At 37.9% G+C, this 12,150-nt stretch overlaps 1 protein-coding gene across 3 annotated transcripts in view; it reads left to right on the top strand.

Moving 5' to 3' along the window:
- Nucleotides 1–12,150, top strand: part of LOC125012073 (protein unc-13 homolog B-like) — a 143,510-nt gene that overhangs the window by 126,909 nt on the left and 4,451 nt on the right. For all 3 annotated transcript variants that reach the window (XM_047591695.1, XM_047591693.1, XM_047591692.1), the window contains 5 exons: nucleotides 8,319–8,407; nucleotides 10,453–10,590; nucleotides 10,731–10,854; nucleotides 11,710–11,754; nucleotides 12,050–12,127. In XM_047591695.1, coding sequence (XP_047447651.1) covers nucleotides 8,319–8,407; nucleotides 10,453–10,590; nucleotides 10,731–10,854; nucleotides 11,710–11,754; nucleotides 12,050–12,127 — 474 coding nt within the window. The remainder of the gene's footprint in view (nucleotides 1–8,318; nucleotides 8,408–10,452; nucleotides 10,591–10,730; nucleotides 10,855–11,709; nucleotides 11,755–12,049; nucleotides 12,128–12,150) is intronic.

Raw genomic sequence — 12,150 nt, 5'->3', positions numbered from 1 at the left:
AGATATGTACAAAAGGCTTTCCATGTGCCTGCTTGTTAGAAGAAATGATCTAAATGTAACTTTTAAGCAGAAGGTGAAATGTTTGGCTCATGGTCGTGAATCTTCACTCGTGGGTCTGTAACTGTAAACTACTTGCTCAGCAGCAAAGAGCAGACAAACAACTAAAGATCTCTATAACAATGTCAAAATATAACTCCAAACGTGCTCTAGAGTAGGGGTTGCACAAGTTCACAAGTTCAAGTTGACATGACTAGTCTCCGATGACGCCACTAATAAAAACACAGTAGAAAGTAACAATAAAATCTATATTCTTCACCTGAATAACAGACGGCTTATGAGCTACATACTGTGAGCTGCAGATATGTATAGCCTGTATAAAAACAGGCTGACATTCAGCACCATCAGTAGCATTTAATAGTACTCTACGGGCTGTTATTAGATGGGATAGTGTAGCAGGGTTAAACAAAATAAAAAAATCTTTGAAGTCTTTGAGTGGATGTCTTTTCAGATGCATTGCAGCATTATTTTCTTGTATTTCAGGACTGACATGTCACGGTAGTATGGACTTCATCTTTAGTGAAATATTTCCACACACTTGTTGTCTTCTCAGAGGCGTCCTTGACTGACTAGTCCACTAGTCTGTAAACAACCTACTGCAGAATTAAAATACTTTTAAATTTTAGTTTTTACAACAAGGACAAATAATAACAAACAGAAAGAGGAGAAAAAAGCGGCATATACCAGCAGTATAATTAGCTTTAGCATTAGGACGGATCTTTGCACATGAAGGGTGATCTCACAACTTAAGACAATGTAAGCTTGTCTTCATAGGGTCGATATGGCCTCATGGAGCATTTTGTTCATTCAGACCCTTCAGGTATCTCAACACTGGCTCCCATATTCTATCAAAAGTTTGTACTCTGCCTGTAAGTTTCTCCAGACACTATTCCTGAAACCAGTCTGACAAGAAACAGTTGCTAAGATGAGCAGTGGCCAAACATTTAATATTTGTCTTCATAAGGCCAATGTGCAGTGAAGTTGAGTTGTTTAACTATTATTTATTTATTTATTTGTCAAGTTAATATGATAAGAAAGTTGTGCAGGTTTTCCTTTCAACTAGTTCCACCTTGAAGCACAGAGGGAGCATGTAAATTAATGAGAGAATCTGGTGTTTGGAAAGATTGACTGCAGACTCTTCAGAGACATGTAAGAGTGTTACAGACCTGAGGGGCCCAGCTGTCTGCATGTCTGGTATTAATGATTCTGACATGATCAAAGTGGCTAAAAAGACGACGATGATGAAGTTTATCCAGCCCGTATCTGAAGGTCTTAATCCTGTGTGTGCTGATGCATAATGCTGTCTGAAACCTCTTGTACCTTCCAAATGTCAAGGCCTGCGTTTAACTCTTTAGCGACTCGGAGCAGGACGTGAACGACAGTGTGCAGCGTTTCATCTGCGAGCTTTATTAGTATGTGAGTCATTGCCTGGGGGAGCTAGAGGCTAACAGAGAAGATGAACCTAATAAAAGTGCTACAACAGGCGTGTCTTTTGAAAAGTGTGTGAATCCTGTTGTGTGTATGTGTGTGTATGTGTGTGTGTGTGTGTGCACCGGGTGTCTGCCATGTTAGCTCACTAAAAAAAATGTGTGTCCTTGCAGGCGGAGAAGAAAGACAAAGAGAAGCAGGTCGGTTTTTCTTGTAGTCACTGCCCTTCACATCCTCCCTCTGCATTATGAATTAGTTCCCCTGTAATATGTTTTCAAGATCTTTTAAATCTTTGTGGCCCTAATTATTCTAGTCATTCATGAATTGTAAACACTGCCCTTTCAATTGTTAGTTGGTTAGTAGAAGACATACTAATGGTGTTGGCTCTGTTTTTATAAATATTTCCTTTCTTGTCTTTGCCCAAAGGAGGATACTAAGAGCAAAGAGGTGGGTGTTTGAAACATCGATGATAATCCTCTCGCTTTGGAAATCTTGAGCAGACAAGTACAATATTTATCAAGCTTTTGATCTCTAGTGGCAGCCCGTATAAAAGTATATAATATATATATCACTCTCCCTCACATTTTGGTTAATGCACAGTTTAATTCAGACCAGATGTGAAAGAACATACTTAAAGAAAACCATCTTTTTTATAAATATGTATATTATTAGTATAATTTAACTACAGGCAAAAGAGCAATATTTTCTAAAACTGTGGAATCTAAGCAAATATTCTGTCACATAAGGCAGTTTCTGCAGGAAATTATTGTGAAGGAATCGAAATATGAGACTGGTCTTGGAGAATAGCGCGGATATTGAGGCAGACAAATTCAAACGTTTGATGTTGAACACCAAATATTAGCCTGAATCTCCATGTGAGAGGTTAAGAAATTCGCTGATTTTTCTAGAGTTTGCAGGTTCTCGTTACGGTCTAAAGACATGCATGTTAGTGGGCAAAGTGTCTCTTAGACCTTTGATGGATTGGCAACTTATATTCCACCACTCGTCTGTTAGTTTAGAGCTTTCCCAGAATCCAATTTTAAATAAATCTACTTTCTTCTTTAAACACCATCTTTTAGTCTTAGGCTGCTGTTTGTTTAGAGATCAATTGGACTCTTTCTCAACTAAATGTTCCCTGAATGTTCATGAAAGAAATATATGAAACAGAAAAATGTGGCTTTAATTGACTGATGTTTCATTTTCTTTGTTGTTACCAGACAAAGGAGGAAGTGAACAAGGTTGGTTTTCTTAGATAACTAGCTCCCCCTTTTTCCTCCGCTGCGCCTCTTCCCGAATTCAGACCGTTAGCCATGATACAGTAGATATCCCTGTCTTCCGTTTATCCCAGTTCTGCATGTGCTAATTCAAAGACAGCTGGCCCAGTGGATTAGAAGAATATGTTTTTAAAGCCTCTCTTTGGATTTTATTGTTCTTTTTTTAATGTTATTTGTAGCTGCATATATTTTGCCAATTTACTTTTCAGTATCAAGTTTGGTTTTAGACTCCAAATAAAAAATAAATACCAGGTTTTTCATTTTAAAAAGCCAAAACAAAATTAATTAAAATTATACTAAAAGTTTTCTTGTAAAAATACCAAAAAGTGCCCAGACCAACTCCACTTCCACAACAAAACTATGCAATAGGCCCAAATTTGTGGTATGTGATTATATATTACACTGTTAGAGGATTCTGTACAAAAAACAAATTGTATTTGTATGTCTTATACCTTTGTGAGTAAAGTCAACTTTTAAAAGTAAGTTGACATCATCTGCAAAAGAATATTGACTTTACTTACAGAATTAATGTTGAACCAACAATGATCAACGGGATAAAATGATGCAAAAACTTTTTTTAAGTATCAGTGCCTGGTCAACTTACAGCTAAAAACCCTTTGCTAACGGTGTTAGCTAACGGCTAGTCTGTGTTAGCTTGCGGCTAACCGGTGTTAGCTCCGTAAGCTAACGTTATGTAGAGGAAAAACCACATCTCTGCTTACTTTAAATTACAGTCATTTGTAAATGTTAGCTTGAATCAAGTATTTTAAAACAACTTGCTAACACTTGTTTAACAGAAAAAGTCTATTGAAGCCACTTGCTATTGTTAATTCTAAATTACATGAAGAGTCTCCAGTTATTTTACTTACTCATTTCTACAACAACATAAAACCTGAAAGACCTCATTAATTAACCATCTATATCATTAACATCAACTTAATTCTTACTTCTTAAAGTCCAGTCTCCCTCTTTTCCCAGTTTCTTCTTTTACTGGTGGGATTTACCCAGAATTTATTTTATCGGGGCTACAGCTGCAGCAGAGTAAATACAACAAGCAGATTGTGTGTTGTGGGGGTCTTCATATCGGAGGCTTAATTATGTTAAAATTACATTTTCTTAGATGGATTTTTTCAGTGTAAACTGCACTTGACTTCGTGTGCATTTTATTTTACTGTTTCACGTGAGAATAATCGTGTCCACATAGTAGCAGCTTCTTCTCGTGTGTGTGTGTGTTTGTTCCATATCACCGGCCATGAGCCTATAAATAAGCAGCAAACAAGAAAAGACAGTGAAACACTAGACTTTTTACTGGTGATGTCAGTTCTCCCTTTAGTCTCGCAGCACGTCCAGAGGCAATAAACTAAAAAGCTTTTATTAAAATCACCCACTCATCTTGGACCCAATCCACCAAACAACATCACGGAAACCCCACCCAAAAATAACTACTTTATACCTGCCGTACGCCATGTAACGCAGGGCCCGGTCTAGTGTGCGGTGTTTACGTTTGTTGTTGTTGTGTGATTTTTCTTTTTACTTTTTGTGTCTTTTCTTGTTTTTTTCTTCCTGTCTTTCCTGGAAGACTGAAGCCACTGCTGCCACGAAGAAGGTACAGTCTACAGGGGTGGTAGAGAAAGATAAGAGAGTTGGAGAAACGCTTATTAACTGTAAAGGACACCTAATTTTCAGGCTGTGATTCTCGTGAGGACAGTGTGTATGTGCATGCTCTGCTTCCTGGGTCTTTGTCTTTGCAAAGTCCTGAAGACTTGCACTGCAAGTGAACTAGAGTAGCTCGGAATTTTTAATTAACACAGTTTTGTGCAAGACGGAGCGTTAGTTTAGAGAAAATGTAAACTTATAAAAAGCTGTGCATTCATGTTTCTATAGACAGAGGATGTGTTGGGGAAGAGTTGAATCACATGTTTTTTGAAATATGTGATTCCTAATATAGCATCATGCAAAAAAAATACTGTATTCTCTATTGAATGTATATCAATCAGGAGAAGTAAATAACATTGACTTTGTTTTGACAAAGATGGGATGGCATTCAATCAAGTGGATGTGGTACCCACCTAGACCAGACCAGACACCCTCACCCTGATAGGTGGCGGAGCCTGGTTTCAAATAGAAATGGGTTACATGTGGTTTAAATCTCAAATATTCATAAAACATTGGGTGCATTACTGCTATTCCAGCTTTTAGACATGACGACATGCGTTGATTCATGATCCTGTCTTATGTCGAAAGGTCCTGTTGTTCTCAAGGATACCTCAATATCACCCTCAAATACCCATAAAGATGTTTTACTGTGATCGCCACTTGAAGTTCACATAAACACGGCAGTGCATTTCATTTTTTTTTTTTTTTTTTTTTTTTTGGATTCAGACCAACATCACATTTCCAGCATTTCTCAATTACAATGCAAGAACCTTACACGGTGTCGCTTGAAAGTCACAGCCCTCCTTTAGTCCAATTAAATGTTATGGCAGTTTGCCCAGTCTCTTCTACTCTAATAACACAGCCTCGCAGTTATCGATGGCACACTTTCTACAGAGGCTCTTTGGAACTCCTTATCATGCCGTCGTCTAGCCACTTAACTGGTGAAACATGCGGTATACACTCGAGATCTGGAATACTGATGAGCTTGAAATGTACTGTAAAGGTTTATTGAAGGCCTGTTCACAGGCTTCTCAAGGCCAGTTTTATCTGTAGGCTGCACGGCTGCACTTTAAACGACGAGATTGTGGCTAAATGTTTCTAGCTTCTCTCTTTAAAGGCAATACAATATTAACCTTTATGCCTTTACCTGCCAGAGTGCCTAGATGTGTTATGTATAGTATACAGTGTGCCTTTTCCTTTTTTAAAACCAAATATTTCATTATTACATTTTGCTCAACTGGTCACAGGTCACAATTTTATTTTTATTTGTCTTGCGTTTTAATCCAACCCATCAAATGAAATATTTAGTTTAATTTTGACATACATAAAGGTGTAATGCAGTCTGAATGAAATTCTGTTTCTCTCTGAGATCTGTGCAGACTCATGTTAATAAATAAAAGACTTATGGAAAACTCTGAGGGGACGGTTTACAGATATGCACTTAAAAATGGGATCTTGTCATTTAAAACCATTTCCAATGGTCACAAGCACTTTATTTCATCTTTTTTCCAACTTTCTGGGTTGATGCTTAATTTTCAAATTTAATTTACTTTTAGAATCACTTTGCTTTTACAGTAATAAGCAAGGCAAGATATCAAGGAGACGTTAAGTTTTAGGTTTTATTGCAGCATCTTCTGCCTCATTTAAACCCCTTGTCCTCGTTAGTGGACACATTAGTCTGACATCTAGTGGTGGAAAACATGATTATTTATGCTTGTTAACGTTTCTAGTTTGATGTGACCCGCAAATTTAACAAATTTTATCAATAGCAACGACACTTCACCGTCACTAATTAGCAAGTCCTTATTTGAGGATGTTGGGACATCATAGTCCATAATACTGGTTTTGCTTAGTTAAGTTCAGGTATTAAAATAAACAGTTTTATATTTTGTCACACATTGGTGACTTTATTATAATATAAATAATGAAATAATCCCAGTGTCCACATATGAGGACATTTTTTCATGCTTAGTTTTTACACTTCTTAGGTCCTACTGATGTCAAATACCTTGGAAAAAGTAAAAATGCAACGCAAACTAAAGCTTGTGTCTTAGGAGGTTAATCAAATCATGTCAAACCTTGAAGAAACCTGTAAGTCAATTAGAGAGACTTAAATGACAGGGAATATAAACATTTGATGTTATAATCCTCTAAAATCACCTGTTTCTGATGCAATAACAAAACTCTAAATGCTTGCGATCCTGGGGAAGTGCAATAGTTATTCAAACCTCAGAGATCGTCTCCACACATCTCCAGAGAACTCTCAATTACTTTCAGTTATATTTGTCTGCTGTGTTAAACTATAGACACAACAAGACTGGTCTGCTACATCATCCGTGTCGCTCATCCAGATGCAGACCTCCCTGAAATACAACATAGAAATAGAAATACCATTTAATATCCTTTAACATTCTAAAGTGTATAAGAGCAGCTGATATCAGAGCACATCCTCAGCACCTTCCTCCTCCTTTGATCATCGTATTATGTTTACCACTTTCAGCTTTCTACTCAGACGTAGTCAAGTTTACTCAAGGGAACTGTTAAAGGAGAAGACTCTCGCTGCAGCCTCTCGTCGTGCATTTATCTAGTTTCTGCTTGAGCTCCAGGAAGTGTCGTTCTCTCCTCAGCTAGCTCCTTAGCGCTCTTTTCACATGCTGCTGAATGAGTTTGAAGAGGCATAAACGAGTCGGCCTTCTTTTATTTCTCAGCCTAAATCGTGTTCAGTCACCGTGTTTGCAATTTGCATTTTAGTCGGCGTCTATTTCCTGTTTACCTTTCATCATTCAGCCGTGTCATCACACACAAGTCACTGTGTGTGTGCATCACTGAGTCATAATCTGAGAAATAAACGTGTTCGTCATCTTATTAACACATTTCCTGTAACAGATTCAATGCATGTGTCCTGTACAACATTTGCCTCGTGAGGTACAACCTCATTCATAATTATTCTGCTGCAAACTGTCGCCAATGATGTTCTAAAACATCAGAAAATGCATTCAGGGGAAACTGAGGAGGTGTTTGTATAGATTGTGTTGCTTAAAGTTTGCTGGAAATATATACAGCTCCCTGGTCGAAAAAGCAAAAATAGATGGCCACCTTGGTTTTAGTTATTTATTCTCGTTGTAAATACAACTTTGCAGATTGCGCCGTGCTTGTATTCCCTGGTGCGGGACCGTAAATAGTGACAACTCATTACATTAAGTGCAACCTCCCAAAAATTCAGTGCGTGCAGCTGTGTCCATCCAGTGTTCCATCTTTGTGTTGTCAACAACACAAGTCAGCTCTGCACATAAAAAGTGGCCTCTTTCAAATAAACATGCAGGAGCTGCACCTCTATGAAGAGTCATTTGGAAGAAGAAACAACCTCAGTGTCCCTTTCAAAGGCATAGAGGCCTTAACCGAGGAAGTTTAATTAAAAATAAAAAAAGGCTGAAGTCTGTGTAATAAAATTATAAAAATTACTTTAGACTTTTATTCACTGTTTGTCTAAAATATCTTTTCATTTTCTAACCTTCGTTGTCAAATATCAGATATTACTTCAGGATATAATAATAATTTCCCTTTTTTTTAACAGTTTTAATGTAGGTAGTCTTTCTTTATTTCTCATTTAAAAGTTTTTAAATTAACTTGTGTTAACTGAGGTATTTTGTGGTAGACTTTAGGAAATATCTGTTTCTAAGTTTCAGTCTGAAAAGGCGACATTTTCTTTGAAAACGAGGGATCAACACATAAAAACAAGGAAGAATTTACTGGGTTAACTGGGTGCACTGTATCTGATTTTTTTTGTGTGTTTATTTATTTATTTTTTTTTGTTATTCTAGTGCAGGTTGTATCTTGTTGTAAAAGCCTATAGATAGCTGTTCTCACCTCTTCCCTCTTGTTCATTTCATGTGTGCGCTGTAGCTGGATACAGAGGCGGCTGACATCCTCAACGAGCTGCAGGTGAAGCTGAGCACCGTCCTGGACAACTTCAGCACCATGTTTGCCAAGAGGTAACACACTCACACACACTGTGTGCACTTCTGTCTTTGTCAGGACAAGTCAGTAAAACTTAGAAACAAAAGTTCACCTGCTGTTTAAAAAAAAAAAAAAAGCACGTAAACTTAAAAAGCTAAAACTCATTTTATCTTGTCAAATTAACTCACAGTTCCTCACGAGTTAAGATCAATTTAGCTAAATTAATTTTTGTTTCTACTCAAATTTTTTGGCAAGTTTCAAAGTTCATGTACACTTCAGACAGATTCAACTCACATCTTGCCAGAAACCTACCATTTATTTTATTTAAGCCTTTTAGAGAGGAGGAAATCCACTAAAAGCAGCCACTTTGTGACTCATTCCTGGAAGGGAAACCGTTCTAAAACCCACCCATCCACTGTGATTATGGTGCCAGTAATTCTCTTGATGTTGTAATACCGTTGTAGAGCCTTGTTTTAAAGGTATTGCTGTTTTATAGTAATAGTTCTGTCTATTTAAAAAATGAGAAAATCATGCTTCTATATTCAAATCATCATCATTGTTTCTAACTCACTTAAAGACATGAGTTACATGAATATTAACCACAAAGACAAAACTCACAAGAAGTCAAGGCAATGGCACTAGACATTACAGGGAAATAGGGTAATTTTTGTCACTAATAGTCCACTAAATTGTCCAGTTTATTACTTACATAAATGCAATATTTTTTTGGATTACAAGTTTTCTGTCAATTTGTGTTTAAATATTAAATGAAAATCTACTTAAATATGCGCTAATTTGCATACATTTCCATAATAGAAATCTGAATAATGACTAAAGTGAGGTTCTTGTCTCATTTTGTTAACACATTAAAGGGATTTCTCTCTTTATCACTCCATAAATCACAAAATACTGACAAGAGTTTTACAAGAGTAAAATGTTCTATAAATCTGGCTCTGAATGATTTATTAATGATATTTTTTATTGGAAAACACTATGTACCAAAACCAGATCTACTGTAATCCTTCAGAACATATTGTATAATCATATCAACATATATATCATCAAAGTATCACATTAAATTTTCAGTAAGTTCATTCCAAGTGTGAAACATGAATGATGATCCACTGCTGATCACTTCCACCGGCCGGATGAAGTCAGATGAGTCTGACGTCCCCTCTCTCCTCCGTCATGCGTCTTTTCTTGCTAATTTGAGCTGTAACTTTCTTCTTGGAGAAGACTCCAATCACAGACCGGCAGAACATCACGGTCAAGTGACACTTTTGAACAAATCACATTGTCAGAAATCGACACCAACCAATGAGAGTTTAGCTTCCGACCGGCCTTTCTGCCTCCACGATTGGTTGCCGATACATAATAAATATGAAAATATATGCACCTGACAGACTTCTGCAGGAGGAAATGAGCTTCACAACAGTAGCTCATGCTACGAGACGGCTTCTAAAACTGAATTTAGGAGTAAATTAGAGGCACAGCATAGACAAAGTGTAGTGAAATGAACTAGTTGGACAGAAGACATGTTAATGAAGCAAAAAATCGCAAAATTGATCAGTGGGTGAGAAAGCTGTATATTTGCCTGCTCTGTCTCATCTTAAGTTAAGAAAACTTTTTGAGTTCAGTATCAAAAACTTGTCGTGACTGTTGGAGTTAAAGAGAAGAAAAACGTAACTTCAAGGTGATGTAATATTTTACAGTGTGAGTAACTAACTTTAACCAAATGTTTGACCTTTATAACTAAATACCCTTAACAAACCTGGCCACAATAGGGGCCTATATATGACTATACATGAGAGCGTTTTTTCCACAAACTACACCAATGTTTTTGCTTGTGTGAGCGAATGTGAAGTGTTTTATCGTGACTGTAGAGCCAACATGCACTATAGGAGCATTAACCATAATGCCTCCACCTCCTAAAGTCTAAAGCTGAAATCCGTCCTCATAAAAATAGACCTATGTGCTTCCTGTATTTTCACACACACTCGTATATATAAACCAAGAAACGAGCCCTTCAGTCAGAAGTTATTTTACGCTCACGTTTGCCTTCGTCTTCTGCTCCCTCCAGCTTCCAGACTCGTATCACCGGCTGCATGCGTCAGATGGCGGAGATCCTCTACCAGATGAAAGGCCCCCCCAACCGCAACACCGCTGAGGCGGACGCTGACGCCATGCTGAGGCCCCTCATGGAGTTCCTGGATGGAAAGTAGGTTTAGACACGGCACCCACACACAGTCAGTGGTGTGGATCTCTAAACGCTGATGAATAAAACGATCAGATCTAACTCTTTGTGCCCATGTTTCTTGAGTTTTTGAACTAAACCACTCGTGTGTTCGTTCAATCCAGTCTCAGTATCTTCGCTGACGTCTGTGAGAAGACAGTGCTGAAGAGGATCTTGAAGGATTTGTGGAAGATTGTCCTGAGCAGCCTGGAGAAGACCATAGTCCTGCCTCAGAGCAACGACAGCCTGGTGAGCACGAGAGCGGAGGAGCGCTCCCCTGATTTACTCTGGCGTCATCGTCCTTTTCATTCCACGCAGGCTTCTTCCCCGTCAGGAAAAAAAAGAACAAAAAGCCTCGTAGCTTACTGCAAAAACGCAAGGTCAAACACGAGGTCTTAAACCGGCCTCCAAACCGTAAGAGAACGAGAGCACAAGTCATATGACATTGAGGAGCGGTGGCGTGATGAGTAATCCAACCCTTACTCCTGATTTCTTTTCTTCTGATAAATGTCTCAGTGGTCGTCACAGGTCCAGCTCTACATACTGATGAGTGTAATGAGAGGACAGCCAAGGAGATTTAATGACATTTTATTCAACCTTGTCTGTTTTGTATTGATTTATTTTTTCGTCTTTTGTTTATTTAGCTCAGAATTAGGTTTGGAAATCCTTCCCCGTAGGAGACAAATTTAACTAAATTTCCATATATTCAGTTACGTTGCGTCTCTTCCAAAACTGCGTCTGCACCTTAGAAATACATAATGCAGACAGAATGAAGTGTTTACACAGATGGCGCATCTCAGCAAAGTGTCTGCAGGTTGATATAACAGAAGGAAACAGTTAATCTTTAAACACATTCAGCACATGCAGTGTACGCCGATCAGCCACAACATTATGACCACCGACGGGAGAAGTAAATTACATTTAACCATCTTATGACGATTCAGTGTTCTACTGGGAAACGTTTGGCCCTGACATTCTTTTTTTTTTGCAAAAAAACAAACAAAAAAAAAACGTTTGAATGATTTCAAATATACATAAAGTTTGTCCCAGTTTAATTTCTTTGTGTGTGATTATGTTGAATTATTCCAAACTCTCTCTTTGCAGGGAGCTCAACTCCTCACAGCAGCGAAGGGGCTCTCTAATCTCAAGGTAACACATGCAGATTCTACATGAAAGTCGCTGTAATGTTTCTGAAGGGACTCAGTAAAACTTGACTACGGCCCAACATTCATGAAAGTGTTTTTTAAAGTGGACGAACTGCTTTAAAGACAAACATAAAAGGCTGTAAAATTAGCTGCAGAGACAAAGAAGTTGTTTTTTTGTCAGCTTGTGATATAACTGTGCAATAGTTCAGTCGCTGTAGTTTGTAACCGCCGTCTGGATTTTGTGATTTTTGTAGTTTCTCTTCCTAAAAAAGTCGTCATATGTTGTAAATGTTTTGCAGGGAGGAGGAGGAGGAGAGGCTAAAACCCTGACGCCCAAACAGTGCGTAATAATCGACGCAGGTCTGGAGACCATCAAGGTAGGTGGAAAGATATGAAGACT

Source organism: Mugil cephalus, chromosome 8, assembly GCF_022458985.1.
Source record: "Mugil cephalus isolate CIBA_MC_2020 chromosome 8, CIBA_Mcephalus_1.1, whole genome shotgun sequence".
NCBI classification, from domain to species: Eukaryota; Metazoa; Chordata; class Actinopteri; order Mugiliformes; family Mugilidae; genus Mugil; species Mugil cephalus.
Note: the sequence above shows the minus strand (reverse complement) of the source record. Positions and strands in the feature narration are given on the sequence as shown.